General features: G+C 45.0%; 1 protein-coding gene across 1 annotated transcript in view; it reads right to left on the reverse strand.

Annotated features, from left to right (window-relative positions):
* baiap2l1b (BAR/IMD domain containing adaptor protein 2 like 1b) overlaps nt 1-18994 on the reverse strand; it is a 91063-nt gene that overhangs the window by 9382 nt on the left and 62687 nt on the right. Inside the window, exons 4-12 of the mRNA XM_028814225.2 lie at nt 17196-17257; nt 14992-15063; nt 14755-14889; nt 10531-10683; nt 10005-10154; nt 7839-7965; nt 7319-7526; nt 3963-4022; nt 3724-3874 (exon numbers count right to left, since the gene is read on the reverse strand). Coding sequence (XP_028670058.1) covers nt 3724-3874; nt 3963-4022; nt 7319-7526; nt 7839-7965; nt 10005-10154; nt 10531-10683; nt 14755-14889; nt 14992-15063; nt 17196-17257 — 1118 coding nt within the window. The remainder of the gene's footprint in view (nt 1-3723; nt 3875-3962; nt 4023-7318; nt 7527-7838; nt 7966-10004; nt 10155-10530; nt 10684-14754; nt 14890-14991; nt 15064-17195; nt 17258-18994) is intronic.

Below are 18994 nucleotides of genomic sequence, written 5' to 3' on the forward strand. Positions count from 1 at the left end.
CCGACTCTATCTGGTCTCCGCTGTTCTGCTGCTTTATGTTAATGCTCTTTAATTCAGCCACATTGTAATATTATGCAAGTCCTCCTTAAAGGAGTCTGATCTTATCATATTTTAAGGTCCTGCAGTTATATCACCTTCAAATCAGATTGTGTGATCACATTCAGCCCTTCACACTTGTAGCAAGGCTACATAACGGACAGTCATGTTAGCCTTCTGGATTGTCCGTCACTTCATAATGTTGGCTGGGAGGGTGTTTTAATAGCCCTTCAGGCACCTTTGGTGACGTCCCGGTCTGGAAGGATCCCACCCGAGTAAATTTTCCAGCTGCCTGTTGCCGGCGTGAGGTTCCCATGACAACCTAGAGGGGCAAGGATTTTCGGTGGGAAACTTTTTCTTTTTAAGGGGAATGGCGGATCAAGGAGAGGGGAGGAAAAAGGAAGGATAAGGCTGAAGGCAACGCATTGACTATCCACGCTCAAAGAACTATTCAGGATCTTACTTCACCCAGGGACGTCTGCTATTCACGGGTGGCCACCCCGAAGAAATAATCGAATGACGAATCCCCGAGAAGAGGCCAGGGACTGGTGTTCTCCAGGTGCTCCCGTCTGGTGAGTCGGATTCCTGAGTTTCATTCTTCGTGATAGTTCCGCAGAGAAGCCATTTCGCCAAAGGACTGTTGTGCTTCCTACTGCCTTACAGGAGAAACTGAACTAAAGGGTTTCTTGTTTTCTTATATGGTGGACTAAGCTAAATCTTTCTTTTGCGTTCTTATTATTTACTTTTTCTTTTTACTGTCTGTGTCAAACCGGGGGTTAGGATTTGGGCGCTAGGGAAGGCGTCTGGGGAAGGGGTTCACTAATGAGCACTCAGGCACCGGGCAAGTTAATGTAAACAACAACTGTTAATATATTTTTTCTGTCCCATTTCCTGTTGCGCTTTATTTTCTGCAAATTATTTAGAAGGGCATAGTGGCAAGAGGGGACGAGGATCTAATATGGTTATGCTATTGTACCTTCAAACATCGTCCACCCCCCTGTCGGTTTGTGAAGTGTAGGAATCGCATCCCGTATTTTGCGGTTGCTACACACTCTGGAGTCTCATCCTGTTATATTTTAATCTTGAAGATAGATCTTGTCTGATCTTGTGATGGTATGTAGTTTTACATTTCTGATGGATGATCCTGTTGAGTTTTACCTTGTTAGGCCTTTACACTTTTGCTGGCTGATCCTGTCCAATTCTAGTTTCCTGCAACATGACATTTTTGCAGTCACAAATGTCTGATCTCTTCCCTGTTCTACAACTTTATCTTGCTGGCCAGTGATCTGGTCAAACTGTAATACTTTGCAACGCTGCCTTCCATGGAGTCTGATCCTGTCTTATTTTAGTATCCTACAGCCGTAACATCTCAAAATCACATTGTGTTGAGATTTATTGATCGTATGCACCTTTATCTCTTCTCATCCTGTCATATTTTAATATTATTGGTAAGATCTTGCTGGGGTGGGTTGGCGCCCTGCCCGGGGTTTGTTTCCTGCCTTGCGCCCTGTGTTGGCTGGGATTGGCTCCAGCAGACCGCCGTGACCCTGTAGTTAGGATATAGCGGGTTGGATAATGGATGGATAGTAAGATCTTGTGTAATCCTGTGGTTGTATGCGGTATACTAAACTGTCACAGGATCAGGCGGAATAGTAAAATGGAACAGGATCTAGAGAGACAAATCTGCATATAATACTTAAATCTCACAGGATGGTAAAGTTGTAGGATACTAAAATCTAACAGGGTTAGACTTCAAGAAGGAAGGAGCGGCAAGATCCTACAATGTGACAGAATTAAAGCCCATTAAGGTAAAGCTGCTAAACATGGAGGTCAGCCAGGGATTGATTTCTACTTTGTCATGCTGCAGGACACAAAAACTGGACAGGCTTAGACAATGGGAACAAACAGCTGCATACAGCTGTGAGAACTGAAACAATTTTATTTCTGGCTGTTAAACTTGCAGGACACTAAAGTATGACTTGATCAGACTACTGTGTCTGTGTACAGTTGTGAACTCTTCACACGCCTGTTTTATTAGAAGGTAAAGTTGCAGGATACTAAAATCAGAATAGTAACATGGAACAGGATCTAGAGAGACAAATCTGCCTAAAATACTTAGTCTCACAGGATTTGATTTCAAGATGGTAAACCTGTAGGATTCTACAATCTAACAGGGTCAGACTCCAAGAAATGAAGAGCAACTATACTACAATGTGAATGAATTAAAAGACTGTTAAGATAAATCTTTGGAATGGGAAGATTAGAAGATATTGTGCAGCAGGACACTAAAACTGGATAGGGTCAGAGTGCAAGAGTGTAAGGCCACAACATAGTAACATGGAACAGGGTCAGACACAACAAACATAAAACTGTATACAACCTCAAGACCACACAGGATCCAACTTCTAAAGGGCTAGTTGAAGAATGTTTAAATATGTCAGGGTGAGACCCCAGGGGTGTGAACAGATATAGCACAACTCACAACCTAAATCTGAGGTGGTACAGCCGCAGGACACAAAAATATGACAGGATCAGCCATTTAAGTAGGGATGCAGGGTGTTACAGGGTGATGCAGATCACCTTTCCATCAAGATACAACTGTTCAGCTGGAAGACAAGATGGCAATTTCTAGAATGTATACAGGATACTGGAAGTGCAGCAGACCAGACAGGTCATATATAAAGCTGCTGCATATTAAACTGTCACAGGAAAAGAGAAGATAGTAAAACATAACAGATCTGCATATGATTGTAAAATCTCTAGATGGGATATTTACAGGACACTAAAATCTAACAGGGTCTGACTTCAAGGTGGGAAGAGCCACGTGATACTGAAATGTGACTGAATTACAGACCATTAAGGTAAAGCTGTGGAATAAGCTGATCTGAAAGCATCACGCTGCAAGACACTAGAAGTGGACAGGGTCAGACTACAAGAGTAGAAAACTGCAGGACACTAACATCAGACAAGATCAGATTACAGGAACAAACAGCCGCACACAACTGTGAGACCTCAATTGATTTTATTTCTGGTGGTTAAACCTGCAGGACACTAAAATCCGACAGGGTCAGACTACTCTGGCCGTGCACAGCATTGAAGTCTATTCACTTCTGTTTTACTAAAGGGTAAACCTGCAGGACACTAAAATATGACATGGTCAGACCGCACAGTCCGACTGTGTACAGTTGTGAACTCTTTTTTTTTTTTTTTCAGATGGCAAAGGTGCCGGATACTAAAATCTGATGGGATCTCTTAACTCTAACAGCAGGATTTTACAATGTGGCCAAATTCCAAACATGGAGAGCACATAGAATTGGATTTCTGGAATTGGGCAAGCTCAGTCTCTCAGAGTTCCAACTCTCAGGCTTCTCAAAAGAACCCCCGCCCGTTCTCCACCCAAGCGTCTTTTCTCTGCGTTTGTCACTTCATGAATATTTCATTAAGTATCCAGCTATTAACAAAAGTCTCAGTTAAGAGGCGTCACGGACGCCTTTGCTTTCACTGACTCGCCAGTGTTAGTTCTGCCTGACGTGAGCCGAAACGAGGAGATGTAAAGCTTCAGTTATTACAAGGTGCCCTCGTCCAGCCAAAGCATAAAAATAATGTCACCGCCGAGCAAGTGAATAGCAGGAAAGCAAACATCTGTCATCTGAGCTGAATAGCGGGGCCGGCCCCGGGGACTCTTACCGAGTATGCTGGCGGGGGCGGCACAGCGCTGACCTCAGTGCTTCGGACTGGAGGAGATGATTCTTCGTAGTCTGGAGGTGGCAGAATCATACTGTTACTCTGCTGATTGACCAGGTTGGCCGTGCTGACGCTGCGCACGGGTGCAGAGCTTCTGAAACAGACAGGGAAAATTCAGTCAAAGCAAAGAGTCCTTACCCAGAGACCTCTCCAAAGCAGTTGGAGACATTGGGATGCCGTACCTGTTGTCCTCGGCTTGCTCAGTGAAGGGTCTGCAGTAGGAGGACGGAAACCAGCCTCTCCTGAAAGACACAAATGTGTTCATTTCTGTGGTTACCACCCAAATGGCATTCCAGATTGTTGAGATCTTGCTACACCAGGCCATCGAGGCTTGCCCTCTAGCATTACATTCCTTATGCCTTGGTCACATCTGTGTTTCTCTCATTCATGCTAATGCCCCTGCTTAATGCCCTTCTGGGGGATTCAGCACACATTCAGGGACCATCACACTGTTGTCCATCCTCTTTTGTCTTTGTCTGCCTCTCTTAGCAACATTTGGAGCAAGGATGGAAAGTGCCTGACAGACTACAATGAGATGGACAGAATATTGCCAGGAGTTGTATGACCACCAATGAATGTCCTTGAAGCTCAAGAATCAACCAACGACTTTACTATTCAGACTGCTACCCCTGTGACTCAGACCTGGATAAGTGGCAGAAAATGAATAGATCGATGGAAGGATGGATGGTGTGCTGTGGTCCTTTCAGTCTTTCTATATGCATGTGAATCCTATACCCTGAAAGCAGAACTGCAGCCAAAAATCCAAGCAGTGGAAATGAGGTGCTACAGAACTGTTTTGGGGTTTTCACACTTCCACTGTATCACCAATGAGGATATCCATTGCATCACAAAGAAAGACCCATTCACGATAGTAAAGAGGAGGAAGCTACAGTGGTAAGGTCATGCCATAAGGTCTGAGAGCCTCTCTAAGACAATCTTATAAGGAGTGATCCAAGGAAAAAGGAGGAGAGGCAGACAAAGACAAAAGTGGATGGACAACAGTGTGGTGGTCCCTGAATGTGTGCTGAATCCCCCAGAAGGGCATTAAGCAGGGGCAGTAGCATGAATGAGAGAAACACAGACGTGACCAAGGCATAAGGAATGTAATGCTAGAGGGCAAGCAACTCACCAGCTGCCAGGGATTGGCTAACTGTCTTCTCACTGAGAGAACGCGAGGCCACAGAGGTGTTGGCTTCAACACGTCCTGGCTGATTAAGGGTCCATGGGTCCAGCAAGCATGTTGACCACCTCACAGTGCAGGCAGCTATGCAGCTGTCCTGGAGAGATGGCTTGGCCTTGCATGACAGACAGGGGGCACTACTGGGCCTCAGACTCCAGCCACAGTGTACGTACACAGCCAAGGGATCAAACTTAAAATTTTCTTCACAACATTACTCACAAGCTGAGTTCATACATTAAATCTCCTCTACTCTCCTCCATGCAAGCCTTCTCCTCCACCTCCCGACGCCAACTCACCTGGATGAGGTTGGGTGGCTTCTTTTATGCTAGACCCAGGAGTACTTCACGTGATTACACCCTGGAAGCACTTCCAGGTCAGGCAGAACTCCCTTGAAATGTGTGAGTCCTCTCCCCACAGCTCCTACTGGTGGCACCCACATACACCAACAGGGCTGTCCATCAGGACTGCAATTCCCAATGTGCCCCGTGGGTGTACAAATGGGAGCTCTACCTGATTGATGCTGTCATCTGACATACTGGGGGTCTTCATAGCCCCAACAGACAATTTTTCCCTATCCTTCTGGTATGTGTTCCCTGCCAGGAAAGGTATCTGCAACTACCCTGGCCAAGGTGCCTGTCCACCCATATCCTTCCCTTATGGCCTCCCATCCAAATTAGGAACCATCCTTCCTTCTAGTCAGGATACCAGTCTGTCCACTTTGGCACCTACACTTGTTAACTGAAATCTCAGGATTTTAGGAATCCCAGCTTCTCCGATTCTCTTCCACTCTTGTACACTTTCTCCCTGCCACATGTCTAGCTGACTCATAGGGGTGCGGCACAGTCACAAATCAATTATTTTTGTCAGAGTATTTTTGGTAAACATCAGATGGACCTGCTCCTTCATCAGCTGACTGCTGGGCCATAAAGATTGTCAGAGTGCCACATGACTCCTTCTCTTGTCTCTGCCCTTTGGTCCTTTAGTTTAACTTTAGGACAAAGTAAAACACTTGAGGTGTGGACTCTGAGACCACCAGATCCACGTGACCACAAGTACTGTGCGTGCCAAACTTTAGCATCAGCCACAAAAAACATATGGCGCTACCAAGTTGTCTGCTACATTTCTCTCAGCCCATGTGTGGCCTCTCAAGTTGTTTCCAGAGTGCCCCCCATTCACGGAGAGAGGCACACTGCCATCTCTTTCACATGCAGGTCTCATCTATCCAGCCCATCATGGAGCCTACACTGCACAGCACTGTAAACACTAATGATACAGTTTGTGGAGCTGTGCCCACTGTTATCCCTACAAGACTTAGTGATGCCCACCATGTCTAGTGGAGTGGTGTTAGCAAAATCACCAGTGTCCTCCCTGCAGGTTTGACTTCTGTTACTCAGAGGGACTTAGAAGTGACTTTCAATAGCATTAGCAGTAGTGGTGACCCCTGCTATGACAACCTCTGGCTACATTGGGTTTATCAGCAGAGACCCCTATTGTCCTTCGAGATTTCCTCAGACGCTTAAGAACAGTACTTCCCATTACCCTTGAGGAGTGTCCAAAGGACTTAACCTGGCCACTTCAACCATCCTTAGAGATTTTCCACAGGATGCAAGAAGGAATCCTGTGCATTCTAGGCTAACCCCAGGGGCCAATATTACCCTTGAAGATGTCCTACAATGTTTCAGAAGAACACCTGGATATGTTCCATTGGATGTATGGGTCTTAGCTTCAGTATCTCCTAATACCCATGTAGATTATCTATGGCACTTATTTTTAGTGCCCTCTTGTACCACTACATATGCTTCAGTAGACTTACCTTCAGTGCCCCTTCATATGTACACGGATATTTGCTTCAGTGCCCACCACTACCCTGTAGATGTTCTAGGGCCCCTACCATCAGTACCCAAAAGTACCCCTATAGATGCTCCAAGGGATTTAGCTTCAGTGCCCCCAGTACCCTTGTAGATGTTCTATGGCACCTACCATCAGTGCCCAGCAGTACCCCTATAGATACTGCATGGGACTTAGCTTTAGTGGCCCCCCAGTACCCTTGTAGATGTTCTATGGTCCCTACCATCAGTACCCCTATAGATGCTGCCCCCCAGTATGCTGATACATATTCTATGGTACTTCGCTTCATTGCCTCCTTGTGTTTAAACTCCATGGCCCTCATTCACCATTTTTCTTCTGAACCCATCACAGTTCTCAGATACCTGTGCATCTACTCAGTTAGTGGTGACCTCAGCATATTTTGCTGATGTTTTACCAGTCTCAGGGCTGTCATTGACCTCCTTTTATCAAATCCTACTATGTTCTATTGGACATTCACACGTCCTCTCAGACCCAGCTGTGCCCACTTACCTTTTGGTCTTTTCGTGCTCGCCGTACAGCCAACCATCCTTCTCTTCTGGCGTAAGGAGTATGATGATTTCACCATCCTGAAAGCTCAGAAGGGTGTTGTTACTGCCAGCAGTGTGAGGAAAAATGGTGATCACTCTGGGCCTCTTGACCATGTTCAACCCGGTGGCAACGGAAACTGACCTGGGCAGACTGCTATCATCTCTGGGACCTATAAGACAAACAGTGCAAAATGAAGAGCTCACTTTCACTCTTGCTGTTGCCTGACTCAATTTTGCTTTGCCATCAATAACCAGATCAGTTCATGTACTGCACCTGGCAATAAATGAGAGTGAATGATATTTTAGATGTTTATCGAGCCCAGAACTGCGGAGTTTGTCGCTGTGCCACTGGCTTCAACAATAATGCCCGCTTTCACAGGTATCACAAGGTCTGGCTCTGACCACACAGTACAGCTCAAAAGACTGAAAACACCACCTTTGACAGGTTAGCCTTTCAACATCTACCCCCTGGACATACTTACCAGTACTGGCCTTCTTCTCAGTGGTCGAGCTCACTTTTGGCTGCTCTGTGTGGTTGAACATGTCCACTAAGGGGCTGGGATGTGCCTTCAGTGCTGGAGCCGGGGGCGGGTTTGGAGGTTCTGTGCTCTGTAAGGACACAAAGCTGCTTAGAATTTCCTTAGGTCTCTCGGTGTGAGCCAGTCGCACAGTCTTACTTCAATATTCCTCTGTAAATATTGACTCGGCCAACATGTTACCAATAAAATGTACCCAGTCTGAGCAAAAAACATCTCTTTACGGCTAAGGAAGATAACAAACACACAGGATCAAGAATAAAAAAAAAATGGAGGTACGCCTATTAGGCTTAAAGACAATGATTAGTGCCCTAGGGCATAAATGGCAAACCCAAAATATAATCTGGGTGGCATCTCCAATTGTTCCAGGGTTCCTAACATGGCTTCATGGAATCTGGCAATATCCTAGATACACTCTAGAAAGTTCTGTAATGAACACAAAGAAGGCATTGTTTTATCTGAATGGGCACCAAGAAATATTCTTATATTATTTGGGCTCACCAGCCAGCTAAAACGTAATTTTGAAGTGTAATAACAGGCTCCAAAAAATTCTGTATCTGAAAGCCCTTTAGTATATGTGAAAGGACATTTGGAGTTGAAGGTGCACCAGATATTCTGGACGGACATCAAGAAGCCTATCTACTTTGTACAGATCATGAAGAAGCCAGTTCAGTTTTGGGTAGATAATACATGGTCTACCATTATTCTGGGCAGATGCCCATGGGAAGGGAGGAGAGGAGCACCAAGAACAGATCATCTGGACTGGTACCAAAATTTCCTGCCAAATTAGGTGGATTCATGAAGAGGCCTATAAATATTCTGAAATGGCACCAAGAAGGGAACAAGCATTCTACATTGGCACCATATGGTCTAACAGTATTCTGGACCAACACCAATTTAACATTATGGAAAGGAAGAGAGGAGTGCCAATGAATAATTAGATCTTCTAAACAAGTACTAAAATGTCCACCCAGGTTGTAGGGATTCATCAAGTGGTCCATAAGTTTTCTGAAATGGTACCATGAAAGGCGTAAGTGCTCTGGATTTGCTCCATGTGGTCTAACAATATTCTGGACAGAGACCAATTTAACATTATGAAAGTGAATAGGGGAGCACCAAGGCATAATCATATCATCTAGACTGGTACAAAAATAATCACACAGATTCTGCAGATTCATCAAGAAGTCCATCCATAAATGGCACCAAAAAGAGCACATGTCTTCTGAGGAGATTACAGAAACGTAGCAAAGGTTTACACAAGAGAAAATCAAGGAAACAGTACACCTTCTGGAGTGACATGAATGATCCCACCCAGTTTCAGAGGTGGCATCAACAGGTTTGGAGAAGTCAACAAGAATCCCACAAATATTCTGAACTGTCATCAAGAAATTAACAATATTATGGGGTGAGCATCACAATGTCCATTGAGACTTGTGAAGGCCATCAAAGAACCGTAACACCAATAATACGTCCATCTTCTACGGATTCATCAAGGATCATGTAAATATTCTAACGTGGCATCAAAATGTCAATCCTTGTTCTGGTAAAGACCACTCTAAATCTACTGGGTGCATAACAGAAAGAACAAATGAGCCATCAGGTCTTCTAGGGTGAAATGAAGTTGTGTGCCCAAGTTCTGGGATTTTATTAATGAGATTTTTGGTTGGCACTATAAACCTGACCAGAGTTCTGGGAAAAGGACACCAAAAGGCACATTATTACAATATAATTTTCATAGCATCCAAGTTGGGTTAAGATATACAGTTGGCTAGCAATTATATTTAAATGATGATCAAATATGTCAATTAATACCCCAGTGTACTAGTTTGGTAATTGTAGGAGCAGACTGCAGTAACAAGACGATTCAAAGGTGGCATCAACCAGACACATCAATAAAATAAACAGACAAGAGTAATACCCAGGGTCACCTGCCAGTATGCAGCCCAATGTCCAGGGATGATGCTGAAATACTGGATCACATCGTCAGCATGTGCCAAGATTGCGCTTCTACAAATTCTTCTTGAGTATCCAGCCATCATGGGTGGCACTTGGCATCTACCAGTCCTCCCTCTACTGTGTCCCACACTCCCATTCACTCCAGCCCACACTTACCATGCTGTACCGCCCTGGGTGAGGGGAGGGCTGTGGTGTGCTGGAGCTCTTCATGCCCTCAATCATCGTCAAGATGGTATCTGGCACTTTGGTGGCATCGGTGCACTTATCCTGCCAGTTGGGCAGCTTCTTGCCAAGAAGTTCTTGGGCCTGTAATCAATCAAATCAATTTCAATTTTCAACTGGGGCTTCTGACCAGCAGTCACTGACAGAACAGGAAAAGATGCCCAAAATGCTTGAGGGCTAAAAGCAAAGCAGGTGGGATGGGGTGTCCTGGTCATTAAAGCAAGCTGTTCTTTACAATGCCATTCATACCATCTCAAGGCACATAACCCCATAATCACAAAAACAACATTCCCCATGAAGGCCTAAGTCCTACCATTATAACTCTCCCACTTCCTCCTTTCCTAAGCAGAGTGAGGATGAAAGGCACTATAAAGAATCCTCCAACTGAGTGCGAGAATGCAACAGTCCTAATTCAATCTGCCTTTTAACATGGTTACAAAGCAGAGAGCCACTTCCTCACCTTACTGTGGTAGCCGAAGATGCTGGATGTAAGCGTACAGTGCTTGTCAACCAAAAAACAGAAGCGACGCTTCTCCTCCAGGAGAGCCTCTCGACAGCCATCTGCGACGAACTGCTGCATGTCCAGTTGCCGCGACGAGATGGTCTCCACGTACTGAGGGAGAAGCAAAGCAAATGGCTCAGACTGGGCATAGAATGAATACACAAGACAGTCACACACAGATGCATGCGCCTCTATGGGGCAAAGAACGATGACAGCACGCACACCCTCAGGCATGGAAATGTACACACAGATACAAACGTGCATACTGTGATATATGCAAACACGGCTGAACACACACACACACAATGCATCGACCTCAGACACACAGACCCACTCACATACAGTACATACATGAAGGAGCACAAGTTAAAACGGCGTGCCATATATACTATGAGGTGTGGGGGGGCATTGAGGCTGTCAGAATAAAGAGAGAGAGAGGGTGAGAGAAAGAAATAGAGGGTGGGCGAGAGAGCGAGAGTGCTACTGTGTAATATGAGACCCTTCCAGTTGCAACTGGAGTCAGAAGCCTGTTGACTTGGGTGAACCGAGACCCCTTTAGCTTAGCTTAACTGGGTAAGCCCAGTTTACTGACACAGATAGATAGATAGATAGATAGATACTTTATTAATCCCGATGGGAAATTCACAAGACCCTGGTTCACAGCCTGTCTGTCCATGAGACCATATAAACATATACACACACATTCACACATTATGCTATTACAGACCCTTGTAATCTTCATGTGTTATTTTTTTTTAGTACCGAGAAAAAGTTTTTAGAATTTCTTTGTCCAATTTGGTATGTAAAATCATTTTTACTATTGGTTTTGAATTTTTTTTTTTATTGTCTTATTTATGTATTTATTTTTTTTTACTGCAACGCCATTTTCATTCACCACTATATCTGTGAGACGGCTCCAGCTGCAGCTCTGTGATTCAAGAGCTCATCTGAACAGCCAATAGGATTGCGTGTTTATGTCACATGATTTATACAGTGAAAACTCCAAGAAGCATCTGGCTGATGCACCAACTGCACAACAGTTCTACTGCATGACACTCCTTCTGCATGGCCTATAAGAAGACACGCTTACTGCATAAAATTCCTACTGTATGACACGCCTGCTACACGATACAGCTTCTGTACGGCATGCCCACTGCAAAAACAACCCACCCAAGACAAGCTCACTACAAGACATGCCTACTGCATGCCCTGCTCACTACAAGATACACCCTCTACAAGACACACCCACTATAAAAGACACACCCCCATCTCCAAAGAGAAGCTCACTATACGACACTCCTACAGCATGATGATCCCACTACAAGACACGGCCACTCAATAGTCCTCATCACTTTTGAGTTAAAAGCTGATGTTAAAAATGTCTGAACAATAGTCGCCAGTGTTTGTAGATAGATACTGTAGATAGATAGATAGATACTTTATTAATCCCAAGGGGAAATTCACATACTCCAGCAGCAGCATACTGATACAAAAAATAATATTAAATTAAAGATTGATAATAATGCAGGTAAAAACAGACAATAACTGTGTATAATGTTAATGTTTACCCCCCCCCCCGGGTGGAATTGAAGAGTCGCATAGTTTGGGGGAAGGAACAATCTCCTCAGTCTGTCAGTGGAGCAGGACGGTGACAGCAGTCTGTCGCTAGCAAGCAAGAAAAGTGAATGATCCATTTCCTGTTTTACATTCTATAGGCATGAAATTGTGGTGACCAAAACTGAGCAAATCATATGGGAGCTTCAATTAATAAACAGCAAATTATCTGACTTGAACTACTGTATAAAGACAGAAAAAAGATTACGCCACCAGAGACGATGGTATATTGGACCAGTGAATATAAATGTGTGTATTTTCTAACTTCTTCGACAAGCTTTCCTGAATTTGCTCTATGTTTACTTCATAATTGTGGGAGATGAACGGAAATGCGTTTCAGGAAATACGTAGATAACAGACTGGCCAATCAGCGTCGTGTCGACATGATGCTGAGGCACATTATTAAGAAAGTGCATGTTGACACATTGTAGTCTTGTAGTCCCTTTGTCTTTGTAGTGCCTTAACCTAATCCTCCCACCCACAACCTTTCATCTTAACCACAGTGTAAAGATATTTTATGAAATGGGTGTGTTGAGGACGACGCAAATGACTGGGTGTGTCACATAATGTGACTGACGTGTCATGCAAAGGCAGGTCAAGGCGACTAGATGTGTGCACATGCATTGGCTCGTCAATGGAGCAGAGCAGTGGACGTCTGCAACTCGACTCTATTGGTATTCCTTGTATTTCTTGAGTGCTGATGGTCCAATTCTGTACCCCCTTGGTGGATGAAAGTCTGTTTGTAAAAAAACAACCTTAGCATCATTCATTCTCAAGAGATTATTGCCAGGTTTTGCTTTGGTTTTGATCTTCACTTTGCTCTCGACTTCTCCACATGAGACACTTTGGTGGCAGTGATGTTCCCAGTAAAGACCCTGCCCTCTTGTTTAGTCCTTTTGGTTTTCAACTCCTGGTCTTTCTATTATTTCATCTTACGTGGCCATAACACATAAACAGTTGAGCTTTGTGTCCAAACATTCACACACAGAGGGCCATGCAGAAGCAGTCACACACACACACACACACACAAACACACTGTACAGTATACATGCATGTCCAGTTAAACATATACTGTATGCAAACACTGACACACATACACTAGGTTTCCTTCTGGGTCCTTGTACACTCCATGCTCTTCTAGAGGAGAAACATCAAAGACACACATGCCATTATTGACATATATGTATCTGAAGGCACAGTTAAAATGTGTGAGCTTACACATGAAGTCTGTGTCCATGCATTCATACACACACATTACTCATGTGCAGCTACACATACTGTATATATGCACACAGTTGGCTTCAAGGGTTCTTGCTGCCCTCCACACTTCCTACACCTGCGTTCAGCTCCAGGCTGAACCCTTGTGATCAGTAGAGGGGGTGGAGACTTCCAAGTGCCCATCTCATTGGCCACCGCAGTGAGAGAGGGCACACATGAGGAAGGAGGGATGAGAGATTTGCAGCACACATGAAGCGCTCCACAGGCCCACTGTCTGCTGACATGGACACGGCTCTGGAGTTGGCAGCAGTGCCAGCCACATGCCGGGCAGTAGGCCTCAGCAGCCCGCTGTCGACGTTCTCTGGTAAACAGATGTCGGCCTTGGAGAGAGCTCCTGCACAGTCAGCTGTGACAGCTGGGCTGACGGAGCCAAAACAGGTGCCTTGCTACCAAGCTCTCGCCCACCTGTGACAAACAAAGCCACACTGGAATGATTCCGCCTTTATTCCATCTGTGTGCCGCTGCTTGACAGACACAAAGCCCTCGGAACGTGTTTGTTTGATTGTTTTAAATGTGTTTGTGCCACCTGCCTAAGCATGGTGCCCATGATGATTCATTTAGGCAGAGAGGAAGAAGAAAGTGAGCTGGTGCCAGTTGCCTGCTAATGATTCACCCAACTGCAGCTCGCTCCTCGTCCTCAGCCTCCAAATCGTACGCCTACGGGTATCAGACAAAGCCGGAATCATCAAGTTTCTGAGGATCCAGAAGAAGGGAAAGAAGTGATGAGGGGGGCAAAAACTAGAGCAATCCAATGAAGGAGAAGTTTACAGCAATGGACTTCCAGAGCAGGAAGAGTACAATGGGGACACCCCAGAATTCCACAACAGGAAGGGAGAAAGATACGCAGAAAAAGAAAAGCATGGCGTGAAGAGACGCGTGGAGGACAAAAGAAATAACCTCAAAAATTCCTTGGCGTTACTTGAAATCTCCAGACTTTGAGAAGAAAAAGAGCAAGGGAAGAATCTGAACACTTCCAACATGACCAGGAAAGGCACAGCTTGAACAAGAAGTGGACGGAAAGTATGAGAACTTGAAATTACCAAGATGTCTAGCATCATGTGGAGGACGGAAGGAAACCTTAGAGACCCTTGACATCCAAAACAAGGAGGTGAATGACACAAAGGTCTCAGACATTAAGGACAGCCCAGAGTAAAGACTGCACTCACAGAAACCTGACATCAAAACTTGACCTGAGGAGTCAGGGACTCAGGGTCCATGAGGTACTCTGCATGTCCACAAGAAGAGGAACACGAGGACCCCAGAGATCCCACACTGGAAAGTCACACTCACCTCACTCTCTAACTTTTCATACTTGGTGGCGTTCTTCCCTTGACTTTTTCTCCGAAGTTTCTTCAGTTCAGAGTTTGACTTCTCCAGCATGTCCAGTTTGTCTCTATGTGTGGTCTGGTATTTCTTGAGGGTTGCCTGCAAATTAGAATGAACAGGTCAGTATCAGGAATCAAAAAGCCCCCCACCCCCAGTGAACTCCTTGTGTTAAAAAGCCCCCTGGTGTTCTCCATAACTCACATTCATGTACTTCATGTCGAGCTCAATTTTGTGCTCCAGTTCAGCGATGATCTCCTTGTGGAAATGTTTAAACTGTAAAAGAGGAACACAAAGGGCTGTCACACTAGGCATCTGGAACCTGCCAGAAGACCCCCGGGACCTAATCAGAACACAAGCAGCAGGCTTAAAAGCACACAGGACAACTTATTTGATGTTTTGTTTTGCTATCCCTTTATGAAGCTCATAACTTACAAGGGAAAAGAGAGGAGAGGAAAGGAGAGCCAAGAGTGGAGCGTTTTATTTATTAGTCAGGGCATAGAGATGGCAGCTCTCTGAGGAGCGAGCTCAGCAATTCTCGGGTGAAGGAGAAACATAACTCACTGAATGGACATCCATCTCGCAATTATGGAGCGGGGGCAGAAAGCCAAAGTAGGGTGGGGAAGTATTAGCAAATGGGAGCAAGAAAGGTGAGCCAGGTGAGCACTAAAAAAGGGTAATTACTGAGGGGGCAAGAGGAGCGTGAACATCGAAGGAATAAGAGGAGGGTCACCTGGGGTACAGCAGGGGGGGAGCGCTAGGAAGAAGAAAACGAAAGAGTAACTACTGAGGGGCAGGAGGACAGTGAGTATTAAGGGAGAAGGAGGAGTACAAGGAGAGTCAACTTGGATAAAGAAGGGTGAGCACTAAAGAGAGGAAGAGGACAACAGCAAATAAGGAGGGCACAGAGTGATACTGAGCATCAAAGGAAAAAGAGGAGTGCCATCTGGGGCAGAGTAGGATGAGCACTAAAGGAAGAAGAGGAAAAGAGTAGCTTACTGAATAATAGAAGGACAGGGGACATAAAAGGAGAAAGGAGGTAAAGCAGAGTGATCACTAAAGAGGAGAAAAACGGCAACTACTGAGGAAGACAATGAAAATCTAAAAAATGGCAGTAAGAGGAGTGTCACCTGGTGTAGAGCCGGGTAAGCCGTAGCATGAGGAGAAGGAGGACAGTAAACAATTGGGTGTGGGGAGAAACAGCAGCTACGATGGCTGATTAGGAGAGTGAAGGGTTACAAAGAACAGCAGTGATGGAGCAGTAGAGTGAGGACTTGGGAAGAGGAGTGATATGAGCAATCAAGAGGAAAGAGGAGCCTCAGCTTAGGACTGAGCACCAAAAGTGGTGGAAAAGTCCTGAGGGAAAGAAAGAAGTTTGGCTAAAGGGGATGAGGAGGAGTGTGAACACCAAAGGAGAAAGAGGAGCATCACCTACCATGGAGTAAGCACCAGTGGTGGAAGGCAAAGAATTTGTGCTGAGGCAATGAGGTGACATTGAACAGCCGGTACATAGAAGAGAAGGAGTAGCTGGGGTTTTGCAGGAATGTTCAGGCATGCTGAACAGATGAAATGTGAGCACCAAAAGAGAAAAAGGGGCATCTTTCAGGGCATGACAGAATAAGCACCACTAGGAGAAAAGTAATAACTGGGGGACAGGGGAAGAAGGAGAATTGGGGGCACCAAAGAGAAAGAATAGCTGTGGTTGAGCATGAGTGTGAGAACTTTAAAAAACAAAAAAAAAAACAGGTGTAAGCACCAAATGAGAAAGAGGAATGTCATCTAACACAGAGTAGAGTGAGCACCAGAGAAGGAGGAATGAGCAAGTACTCACAGAGCATGAGCAGAGTCAGCATTTAGGGTACAGTGGAGAAACAACAGCTATGGCTCAGCAGGACAATGAAAACTGAAGGAGACAGAGGAGTGTCACCTAGAATAGAGTAGACTATGCATGAGAAGAGGAGGAGGAGAGTGAGCAGTGGGCAGAGGGAAGAAGCAACACTGAGGATGAGCAACCGTGAGAGGACCTTGGGAACAGGAGAAGTGTGAGCACTAATGTTGGAAGAGGAGTGTCACTGTGGACAGAGTGAGCACCAGTGGTTGAAAGGAAAGAGTAAAAATTGAGGGAGACAAAGGAGAGTGGGATTTTGGGCTCTCATGAGGAATGAACACATGTGGATGAGCAGGAGTGGGAAGGGACAGAAGACGTGCGGGGCAGCAGAGAAGAAAGATGAGTCTCATAGGCACAGCAGAGCAAGCACCAATGGAAGAAGGAGAACTAAGAGAGTGGGGGGGAGAGAGAGCATTCAAGATATTTTGAGCAAACTGAGAGGTGGTCAGTCAAAACTTGGTGTACAGGACCTAAACAGAGCAGAATCCTGTTAAGAGAGGTTTACCACCACATCACCTACATTGTCCTCCAGCTCCAGATTGAGTTTCTTGTGGGAGTCTGAGATTTCTATGAGCACTTCACCTAAAGAGACAGAGAGACAGACGACACAACATTTAGGATGAACCCTACAGATGGAGTGGAGCCCAGGCAACCCCCACCTAGCCTACAATGGTGAACCCCCACCTAGCCTGCAATGGTGCCAATGTCATCTTAGATGGACAGAGGAGGCAGCCAGTGGCACAGGGTAGCACAGCAACACATACACAAGACATGCATCTTGAATGTCATATAGTGCCTTACAGGGTGAACAACATTTCCAAGAAGAAGAGTTTAGCAGAATTGTAAACACTGAACTTTACATGTAAGCCCTTTAAGGGTGGTCACCACTGTCAAGAAGCATCTCAGCCTGAATTTATTCCTACAATAAGGCACCCAGTGTCCACTACCAAACTGCAGAAGGTCCAGAGGAACAAAAGCCCTTTGTTGTAATCTACAGGGTCACCAATCTGTTCATCTTGAATACTTAGTCTGAAGATGTGGGGAGGTCTTTAGTAAGGTCTACAGAGTAACCAGAACATTCTTCTGAGTAGTTCTTGATGTCAAGAAGATCATGTGGCTAAAGCTTTATCCAGGTAAAGAACATAAAAACACCAACTGTCCACTCTGGGCAGTCAAGGACATCAAACAGGGCAGTTTTTGTACTAAACTCCTTCACTATTACCTAAAGATGGACCATACTGTCTATTACAGCACTCAGCAGGGTAAAGTCAGTCTCAGACATGTACAGTGTGTCTCATAAACTGACCAAACTGCCCATGCAGAGCATTTAAGTAGTTCCAGATGAGTGTTCCTCCGTAGCCACCTACACAGTGCACTTACCATTCACCTTTGGCTCTCAATGAGACACAGAACTGGCCATAGATGTGCACATCTTCAGAATGAGCTACAGAGCACCCATATTGTCCATCTCTAGATCCAGCAGACCCATGGATCTATATTGATTGAAGATGACCCACAGAGTGCCCTCACTGGGCAATCAGGTACTTCCAGCCAATCAGGGATGTATACCCCTGGGCAATAAAAGCAACAGAGTGACCACAACACCCACTCTAGGTACTCAAAGTAGTCCACAAGAGTGTATAGAGCTCAGCTGAATCACAATGACCTACCAAGTGAGCTCACTGTCCATCCTGGGCAATCAAACAGCTCTAAATAATTAAACATAATGACACCATTAAGGATAACCCAAAAAAAAAAAACTGACCATAATATTCATCTCAGATTCTCCAGGTGGTCCAGAACAGTGCAAGGATCTAAATGAACTGAAAATGGCCTACTGGTCATTCTAATCAATTAAGTGGTTTCAAATAATTAGGGAACATTACCCCATCATAATCATCATCGTTATTACTGACACCTCCAAGGCACTCGAAGTAATCTAAAGCACGTGGACCTAAATGAATTCAAGATGATCTACAGAGTGACCACACTGCCCATTCTGAAATATCACATAACTCCAGATAAATACACGGACCATGCCATCCATCTTGAACACTTTGGGTGGTCCAGTAGTTAATCTAAATTCTTTTTGTAAAACCAGAATAGCCACACTGTTCATTCTCAGCAAGCAAGTACAGTCCTTCATGACAGTCTAAACAAATGTCCATACCATCTATTATGGATTCTTTAGCAGATCTGGTAGAGTCCATGGACATAAATGAGCTACAGAGTGACCATATCCTCCACCTCGGCAACTCATAGTGATCCCCGAAGGCCAGTTTTTGTGATGGCTTACAGAATGACCACATTGCCCATCAT

The sequence above is a fragment of the Erpetoichthys calabaricus genome, chromosome 11, assembly GCF_900747795.2.
Source record: "Erpetoichthys calabaricus chromosome 11, fErpCal1.3, whole genome shotgun sequence".
Taxonomy (NCBI): Eukaryota; Metazoa; Chordata; class Cladistia; order Polypteriformes; family Polypteridae; genus Erpetoichthys; species Erpetoichthys calabaricus.